Source organism: Cervus elaphus, chromosome 12, assembly GCF_910594005.1.
Source record: "Cervus elaphus chromosome 12, mCerEla1.1, whole genome shotgun sequence".
NCBI lineage: Eukaryota > Metazoa > Chordata > Mammalia > Artiodactyla > Cervidae > Cervus > Cervus elaphus.
In genome coordinates, this window is record NC_057826.1 from 72,943,783 (window position 1) to 72,954,274 (window position 10,492).

General features: G+C 35.2%; 2 protein-coding genes across 2 annotated transcripts; both read right to left on the reverse strand.

Moving 5' to 3' along the window:
• Positions 1-2,932: 2,932 nt before the first annotated feature.
• On the reverse strand, positions 2,933-3,874 carry LOC122705204 (olfactory receptor 4K13-like). Its single transcript, XM_043920442.1, has one exon. It carries the CDS (start codon positions 3,872-3,874, stop codon positions 2,933-2,935), a length of 942 nt encoding a protein of 313 aa, XP_043776377.1.
• Positions 3,875-7,947: 4,073 nt separating this feature from the next.
• LOC122705250 (olfactory receptor 4L1-like) lies at positions 7,948-8,889 on the reverse strand. Its single transcript, XM_043920503.1, has one exon. The coding sequence runs from the start codon at positions 8,887-8,889 to the stop codon at positions 7,948-7,950; it is 942 nt and encodes a 313-aa protein (XP_043776438.1).
• Positions 8,890-10,492: the final 1,603 nt, after the last annotated feature.

Sequence of the window (10,492 nt, forward strand, 5' to 3'; positions counted from 1 at the left end):
CACACTTCACACTATAGTTAACTCTTGATTGAACATTGGATGGATTGGGACAAATCTATAATGATATATAGACATCATTACAGAATCATATGGATTAGTTTCATTGCCATAAAATCCCCTCTGTTCCATCTAGTCTTCCTTTTCCCCCTCTGTTTGCTGACAACTACAGACCTTTTCCTGTCTCCATAGTTTTTCCTTTTCCAGAATGCCATATGATTGGACTTACAGAATATGTAAACTTTTTAGATTGGCTTTTCATTTAGCAATATGCATTTTTCTCCAAGCTTTTAATGGCTTCCTAGCTTGGTTTTTTTTTTTTTTCCGTTTATTTTTATTAGTTGAAGGCTAATTACTTTACAATATTTTAGTGGTTTTTGCCATACATTGACATGAATCAGCCATGGATTTACATGTATTCTCCATCCCAATCCCCCCTCCCATCTCCCTCTGCTTGTTTATTTTTAACACTGAATAAAATTCCATTGTCTCAATGTATCATAATTTATTTAACCATAAGCCTACTGAAGAACATCTTGGTTGGTTTCAAGTTTGGGTACTCATAAAGAAAACTGCTCTGAACATCTGTGTGCATTTTTTTCTGGATAGTTTTCAGTGCATTTGGGTAAATACAAAGGAATACAACTGCTGAAACATAACTGGAAAAGTATGCTTAGTTCTGTAAGAAATCACCAGTTGTCTCCTGAGGTGGCATTACCATTAGCATCCCACCAGCAACGAATGAGAATTCTTGTGTTTCCACATCCTTGCCAGCACTTAGCATCATCGGTATTCTGGAATTTGACCATTTTCATAACTGTGTAGTACTGTTTTATTACCATTTAATTTGCATAATCCTGATGATACCTGATGTATGACTTCTTTGGTGAGGTGTTAGTTAAGGTCTTTCCCATTTTCAAAATAGGACTGTTTATTTTGTTATTTTGAGTTTTAAGAGTTCTTTTTATATTTTGGATAGTGGTCCTTTTTAGATATGTATCTCACAAATCTGTTCTTCATCTGTGGCTAGTGGTTTCATTCTCTTGACATTGTCATTCAGACAGTAGCATTTTTTAAATTTTAATCAATCCAGCTTACCAATTCTGTCAGAGACTGTGTCTTTAGTGATATATCTGAGAAGTCATTGCCTAGCCCTAGGTCATCTAGATTTCCTCCTATGTTATCTTCTATGAATTTTACAATTTTACATTTTATGATGAATTCTGTGATCTATTTTGAATTAATTTCATGATGAATGTAAAGTTTATACTTAGATGGTTTTTTTTTTTCCATGTGAATGTCCATTTGTTGAAAGTCTATCTTGTATTACCTCTGCTCACATGTAAAATAAGTTAACTATATTTATGCAGGTCTATCATGTTCCACTGATCTACCTATTCTCTTTCATATTGTTACCACAAGTTTTCATTTTACTCATTTTATTTTACAGTGCATTTTAATATCAGGAAGGACATGTTGATGCTTTAGACATTCAGAATATCTTAGATATACTGTGTTTTTTAATGAAATAGAATTATTTTCTGAAGTTAAAACAAGTCCCAGTGGGATCAATCAATGCAATATTAGAAACTCATGATAAACATAGGAGAAATTAACAGTTTTACAAAATTGAGCATTTTCATCCAGAAAGAATTTATGTAGCTTTAAATCTGTCTTATTTATAGCTTACAACAAAGTTTTATCATCTTGATTATATGGACAATGCACAATTTTTATAAAATGAAATGTTACATATTTTGTAACTTTTGTTTCTATACTTAATCATTTTCCTTAACAAAAATATAGTCATATGAAATGTTATTATGTTTGTATAATTGGTAAATGTCAGCACACTGGAATTTAATTTTTAATTTTATTTTTATAAGGAAATTCATAGACCTCAAGCAGTTGTTATCATAGACCAAAATCTTTTACCATATAAAGGCTCTTTGAGAGAGGAAGAAATGGGGGAGGCATGAAAGCTGTGAAGGGAAGAAGATAGGGAGAATAGCTGAAAGGGCAAGAAGAGACAAAGAGGCAGAGAGAAAGGAGAAAGAGGAGAAGGCTCTTTTCACCATATGGAAAGCTCTTTATGGATGAATGGTAATTAATTAATGATTAATTAGTGGAGTTGAATGGTCATCACTCTAAAATTTTCAGATTTTGTTATGTCCATTGTGCAAATCTTTATGAGGTTAAAAACTTTTAAAGTTTAAAATATTTTAAAAATTCAGTCATCAATATCTGAATTTAGTTAAAAGAATATTAGTATTCAAGCTATCTGGTATAGCAAGATACAATGAGCAGTTTATGATTTTGATCTTCAATATTTCAGATCATATGGTTTTGAGAAAACTATTCGGGTTGCCAAAGAAATTTTTGGAATATTATTTTCTAAGTACATGGTACATTCTACTAAAAATGATTAGCTTATCGAAGCTATACAGTGAAAAATTATTTTTCAAATTGTCATTCAAATCACAACTCCTTTGTGAAGCTTCTATATGGTTGACATATATTGGCAGATTAATACCTGGTAAATTACTACATACAACCTGGAAACTAAAAGTCACACTAAACATCATATAATGTGCTTTCATTAAAATTTCATATTTTTATAGATTGGTTCACTAAAATATTTTATAAGAATAATTTTTGTCTTATGGATTTTATACATATGAAAATTTATATTATTTAAGTACTTACTTACAGTATTTTTATATATACTTAAGACACACTACCCACAAATAGCCCTGGAAGAGGAAATGGTAACCCTCTCCAGTATTCTCGCCTGGAAAATCCCATGGACAGTGAATCTTATTGAGCTACAGTTCCTGGGGTAGCAAAGAGTTTGACATAACTGAAATGACTTACACACAGACACACACACACAAATAGCAGAGAACATAAAACAATTGTTTGTAACAGACAATATTTAGTGGGTGAGCCCAGCACCAGTATGATGTTTGCTTAGTCTTTTAATGGCTGCTTTCATTTCCTGATTCCTCAGAGTATAAATAATTGGATTAAGGAGAGGAGTGATGATAGAGTAAAACATAGAAAGAAATTTATCTACAGAGTAGCTATTAAATGGGAAAGCATAGATGAAGATGGCAGGGCCAAAGGAGAAAGTGACTACCGTGATGTGAGCAGAGAGTGTAGACAGAGCCTTGGAGGATGCACTGGAGGAGCGCTGCCAGATGGTGACCAGCATGACAGCGTAGGATATGAGCAAGAGAATGAAACAGACTAGGGACAAGAGCCCACTGTTCACGATCACCAAGAGCTCTAGGGTGTAAGTATCAGTGCAGGCAAGCTTGATGACCAGGGGCAGGTCGCAGAAAAAGCTGTCCAATACATTGGGACCACAGAAAGGTAAATTCACAGTGAAAACCATCTGGCTTGTACTATGGATAAGCCCAATCACCCATGAGAGCAGCAGAAACCCAATGAGCACCCTGTGACTCATGATGGTCTTATAGTGCAAGGGTTTGCATATGGCGACATACCTGTCAATGGCCATAGCTATCAGAAGAGACATCTCTCCACCCCCAAAGAAGTGCATAAAGAACATCTGGATCATGCAGCCCCACCAGGAGATGGTCTTGTGTTTTCTAAGGAAGTCTGAAATCACTTTGGGAGTTGTAGCAGAAGAAAGACATAAATCAAAAAATGATAAGTTTGCCAGAAAGAAATACATGGGGGAGTGAAGATGGTTGTCAACTATCACAGAGATGACAATGAGGAGGTTTCCTACTACTATGGCGACATAGATGAGAAAGAAGATTGCAAAAAAGAATATTTGAGTTTCTTGAGAAGCAGAAAGTCCCACCAAGATGAACTCAGAAACACTTGATCTGTTATTCAGGAGATCCATTTATCCTTCTGCAGAAGCTGTCTGAAAAGTGAAAACAAACAGTGTGTGATAGGGACTAACAGGTCAGGAAACTTAATATTTACTTAAACATGTTGCCTTTTATTCAGGGAAATGACAGTTTTGGCAGTACGAGTGCTTTGTAGGTATTTTGCAGTTGGAGATATTTCACAGGACAACGAGACCATAAATATGTGATGATTATGGACCAAATTAAATGAATTATTCGCATGGTTAGTGCAAGGCAAGTTCAGTTAGACAGAAGACGTGTTTTCTTTCATGTTCAGCTCCAGATCGCACTGTGTAGAAAAACTTAACTATTAGAGTGACAAAGGAGAGTTTTCAAAACCTCCTGGAGGTAGATTTTTGTCTTTTGTGAATCTCAAGAAGTACATTATGATATCCTCAGTATGCAGTAATAAGTTTACCTTATTAAAAAAGATATTATGAAGACCAATTCAAGACTAAAGCAGCATGAAGAAAATAAATGACAAAAATTATAGCAAAAATTAAATGTGAAATTCAGAGAAAGATAATGAAAGAAACCAGTGAAACTAAGACCTTATTTAAAAAAAAATGAATAAAAGCACTTATACTCTAAATAGGCTAAGAAGAAAAGAGAAGATGCAATTTTACAAATCAGAAATGAAAGAGAATTCATCACTACTGGTCTACTCATCCCATAAACATTATGAGGATAGTAAATAACTCTATAAAATAAATAAAAAACTATTGCCAAAATCACATTATGTGCATTATGCTTCCTGAAGTAGATTGATTAATGGCATGTATTGTTGATAGAAAGTTAAGTATTGAGAGAGCTCCATGGTTTACTGAGATCAAACCCTATTCATTTACACCTGAAACACCAGGTTAACTCTCAAAAGTGCAGATTCTCATTTCACCTGTTTTCCTAACTCTTCCCTTTATGTGGCTATGCAAATAAATGTATTCTATCTGTGCATTCTTACCCTGCATGCTGCATGCTGTCACTTCAGTTGTGTTGAACTCTGTGCGACCCTGTGGACTGTAGCCTGCCAGGCAAGAATACTGGAGTGGGTTGCTTTGTCTTCCTCCAGAGCATCTTTCTGACTCAGGGATGTCAATTGCATCTCCTGCATTGGTTGGCAAGTGTTGCAAAACCCATGACCATTCTTTACTGATATTTGCTTTTAATGCACATATTTTCATAAATACAATGAGTATGTAGAAATACCAAAAATACTGTCACTAAGACCATGAGCTAGTGATGTAACTAAGGTAGTCCTGGTCAACTTTTCACTCAAAGAGATGTAAGGAGCAGGGTGACTGAATTATTTACCATTGTGCATCTAAACAAAGAAACTAAAAATATGATGAGCTATTTGAACAGAGTAGCATCTTTGGATAGTTACTTCTCACCTTTGGACCTGTTTCCTCTCATTGATTTTCCTTAAGTTTCCTTTAACCTTTAACTTTGTCAAGGATAGACAGAAATAGATATGTGGTGCTGACTGAGGTGGACTCTGCTAAGCTATTTTTAAAAATACAAATAAAAGGAAAAGTGAATATTTAATCTACATAAATTCACTTATCTCATTGCCTCCGCTGTTTATCTGATTTTAGCTCTATTGTTCAAGTTTAATTACAGGCTCAATGATCATCTCTAGTGCTTTTACTGCCTTCTTCAGAGCCTAGAGTCAGACCTAATGCCAAAATGAGAGAATAAATAGGAAATATTTGATTATTTGTGGACCTCCAACCTGTTAATCACACAGTATAGTTTTTGGAGACTCAGTATATCCAGTTGGCCATAATGAACATTATATGCACTTAGGTATGTCAGATTACTATCAGGAAGACACACATTTGATAAGTGGCCATACTCTAACCATTATGTTTGACACCATTACTCAGAGTAGCATAGAAACTTCTTTCTTTCAGGTGGTAGTCAGATAGAAAATGGAAATCTTTATTATGTGAATCAACATTCCTTCTTTGTGCTTTGTACCCTTAATGCAAGACAATGATTTTATCTAAGCTATAGGCACTGGATCTTCTGTGTTTTTCTGAAGTATGCAAATAAGTAGATTTGAAGGTGCTCATTGACTTGGCAAACATCACATCCTAGACAGGGTGATTCTTCTCTTTTTTTTTTTTTTTTTTTTTTACAAACTCAGTTCACTTCAGTTCAGGTCAGTCACTCGGTTCTGTCTCAATCTTTGCAACCCCACGAACCTCAGCACACCAGGCCTCCCTGTCCATCAGCAACTCCCAGAGTTTACCCAAACTCATGTCCATTGAGTCAGTGATGCCATCCAACTGTCTCAGCCTCTGTCGTCTCCTTCTCCTCCTGCCCTCAATCTTTCCCAGCATCAGGGTCTTTTCAAATGAGTCAGCTCTTCGCATCAGGTGGCCAAAGGATTGGAGTTTCAGCTTCAACAGCAGTCCTTCCAATGCACCCCCAGGACTGGTTAGGTTCTCCTTGCAGTCCTAGGGACGCTCAAGAGTCTTCTCCAACATCACAGTTTAAAAGCATCAATTCTTTTGTGCTCAGTTTTCTTCATAGTCCAACTCTCACATCCATACATGTCTACTGGAAAAACTATGTTTGTTTAAATATATGGCAATTTTCAGACTGCTGTCACTGGATAGTATGTCATATATTCCTCTCCATAATTCTGAACAAGTGTAATGAAAGCATCAATATTTTGTATGCGTTGAAACTCCATGATTGACCAAGCCATGAATCAGGCATTTTATCCTTGCAGTTTTGTTATCTGTCTCCCTTTAAAAATAATTGCATCCCTAGAAACAAATATTCAAATTCCTCTATATTATGTAGTAGCTCAAAGAATAAAGTCATTTAATCTGATCAGGGTAGCCAAACAATTAAAATATCTTGAAAACATACCCCTTTCTCTAAGAATAATTTCTTTGGCCTGAATTGCTGCCTTAATTCCCAGGAAACATGATTAGAGTGATTTTTATATTTTTTCCACTTATATAAAAATAAGCTTTTTTTCCAGTGCAATTTCACTCTTCGACACTCACCTCAGTTATTATTTTGGCATTTGAATTTTATCATTTATAGACACATTTATATCATAAATGAACTAACATGATAGATGTGATATATAGGTAGAGTAACACATCAGGCTTATGTAACCTACCGGGTGCACTTGTGCTTTAGAAGTAACATCACTATGAGATCCTGAATGCTCAGTTATTATCCAGTGATTTTATTTTCTGCTCTGGACTTCAAACTACTCAGTATATAAATGCATCTCTTAATAGGAGGTATAAAGGAGAAAACTCACTTGATTGTTTCAGAGTCCTCAGAGACTGGCAGTAAAAAGTAACTGGGATTGTTAAAAGAGACTTTTGCCATTACAGAAATTGAGACACCATTTTTCAGTTCTCAAATTGACAATTCTTTAAAGGCTACAATAGATAATCAAGGGGGTTTTAGAAGCTGTCACTAGTTGTGAATTGTGGGATTTTTGTATAGTTTTTTTTTTTTCTTTTGTTGTAGTTTAATTTCTAAAATAAGCATTAAGAAATGTTATATTTAGGCAAACATATATATGTTCTAGGTGACTTTAACTGTAAATTTTCTAAGGTTGAAAATGTCACATTTAAACTCAAATCTGTTGAAATTTTTGAGAAATGATATGAGGAAATTTTCCATCATTCCAAAGAAATAATTATTCCACTAAATACTTGTTATACTTTTTATTTTTAATAATAATGTAGCAAATTTGTAGAAGGATCAGGTTCTTTTTTGGGTGTGCTCATTTTCTTCCTTGTCTTGGCTATTAGCTTTTGAGCAGGTTCTACACACTTTATTTTTACCTTACACACTTTATTATTTCTTTATTTAAGAAATTTAATCCCAGCTGAACTGAATTCAGTTAAAAATTACTCTTCCAATAAAACAAAATATATTATAGAGATATGATGATGGAGCATTTGGTAGGTTTAATATACATTATGAATATTTTAAAAACTACAAAAAGACGAATTAATACCAACTTATTCCGAGATGTACTATATATGCGTTTTGGTCTAGAAGTCTTTTTCATCATGGTTGTTGCCTAGAAGGTCTTTCTGGAGCTCACGTGTTGGGCCCTCAGTCTACTCATGGCTGCTTTCATCTCCTGATTCCTCAGAGTGTAAATAATGGGGTTCAGTAAAGGTGTGATAACTGAATAAAACACAGAGAGAAATTTATCCACTGAAAAGCTACTAAATGGCCAAGCATAAATGAAGATACACGGCCCAAAGAACAGGGTGACCACAGTAATATGAGCAGATAGCGTGGACAGAGCCCTGGAGAGACCACCAGAGGACTGACGTCGAACGGTTACCAGAATGACAATGTAGGAAATGAGCAAGAGTATGAAGGAGATGAAAGACAATAGCCCACTGTCAGCAATTACTAACAACTCCAGAACATAGGTCTCAGTGCAGGCAAGCTCTATAACCAGCGGAAGGTCACAGAAAATATTGTCCACTATATTGGGACCACAGAAGGGCAAGGTGATGGTAAAAACCATCTGGCTCATTGTATGCACAAAGCCAACAGCCCATGATAGCAGCACAGAGCCTCTGAGTACCCGGTGGTTCATGATGGTTGTGTAGTGAAGAGGTTTACAGATTGCAAAGTACCGATCAACCGCCATAACTATGAGAAGTGTCATCTCACTGCCCCCTAAAAAGTGAAGGAAGAACATCTGAGCCATACAGCCCCATAGAGAAATAGTTTTATTTTTCCTGACAAAATCTGCAACCATCTTGGGGGTTGTGATTGTAGAAATAGACATATCGAGAAAGGAGAGGTTTCCAAGGAGGAAGTACATTGGTGTGGAGTGCAGACGAAAGTCCAAAGTTATGGTGACCACAATGAGAAGGTTTCCTGCCATAATCACTGCATAGGCCAATAAAAATATGAAAAAAAAGAAAAGCTCAAGTTCCCAAGTGTTGGTGAGTCCTAACAAAACAAACTCAGATATCATTGAGCTATTCATCATTTTCATCAAGTTTGTGTAGGTGTTTTCAGAAAGTCTTTAAAATGAAGGTAATCCAGAAAAAGTGATTATTTAATCTGTGACAGTAGTTTTCAAGGTATAGGCATATAGAAAGTAGTATTTGATGCCTACAGAAAAAGAAAAGGTAGATATTTCTGAAAAATGCATTTTAATTGACTAATGCAAGCACATTACTTGTATACACTTTCACATGACTGAATTTATTTTCAAACAGAAAGGCACAAAAGGGAAACTTCTGGTAAAATTTTGTAAATATAGTTTGTGGGTATAGATTTTCTCTCCACATTTATTTGTTGTTTTTACCATGAGTTCATGAATTTATGAACCCTGAGTTTAATGGATCACGTAATAATCAAATGGTCTTTGGTCATATGTTAGTTCAAGTGGATTGGAATATAGTCATGTAACTTTTTGGCAGCGAGTATTCAATCTTTTACCCTTTTCACCTTCCTAGTTTGAAATATTCAGATATGTTTGTATGAGTTGAATTATATACCCACTCAGCAAATTGTTACAGGATTTTCTTCTCTCACCTATACTATATTCTCACCCTTCCCTTTTATGTCAAATATATTTACCAAAAGATTTAACTTATTCCTGAAGGCTAAAACTGCTACAGTCTGTCATGTGTCCCTACCTCCCCCAAATAATAATAAAATACGCTTCCCAGGAAGTTTCTGCAGAAGAACATGAATATTTCTGTGTTGATGATTTTTTCTTCCTTTGTTCTTTCCTTCTCCCTCTGTCCCTCCTTCCTTCCCTTTCTCCTTTCCTTCCTTTTCTTTTCTTTCTTTCTTTCTTTCATTTGTCTTCTGTGTCTCATACTTTGGTCCGTGAATAGAACTCTTAGCCTCTACTTTTTGTCTATTTCCCTGACTCTCTTGTTGCTGGATTCCTGGCTGGAGTTTTCTTTCTTGTCTCTTTGCATTCTCCGTGTAAATGATCAACAAATCTTTCACAAGTATTGCTTATTTTTTCCCTTTGCTCCTAAATGCTTACCTTTTTCTGATGATTACTTTCCTCTGACTTTTCAAACATGTGTCCAGACTGACTCTTGATCATTCCTGGCTCAAATATCCTTGATACTTGTACTCTGTTTTTCCACAATGAGTGGGTACCGTTGGCTTACTTTCGTCTGCTTTTCTCTTTGATTTAGATCTTTTGGCCCCATCTTCCTGTTTCTTTTTTTTCCTTTAAAAAACTGTTAATGACACATACCAACTGCACAGACACAGATGCAGAATCACAGATATACACATATATGCTTATGCCAAGTTCTAGTTCTAGAGTACAAGGACAGAATGTGGAAAATTTACTCTGAATTTCCCTTTTATTTCTTTATAGTTCACAAAATATTCAGAAGTGATTGTTTAGTCCAGTTATCAAAACTTGAAAAAACAAAACAAAACAAAACACTGAACCAAGAGTCAGGAATCAAATCTAGTCCTGCGCTAACATGTACTAGGGAAATATACTCTTTAACTCTTTTCAATGTTGATTTAATTTTCTATAGAAATAAAATATCTACTCTTCAACCTCTCAAAATGTTATAAGACTCTAAAGAGCAATGTGTTGTTTTTGTTCTTCTGTC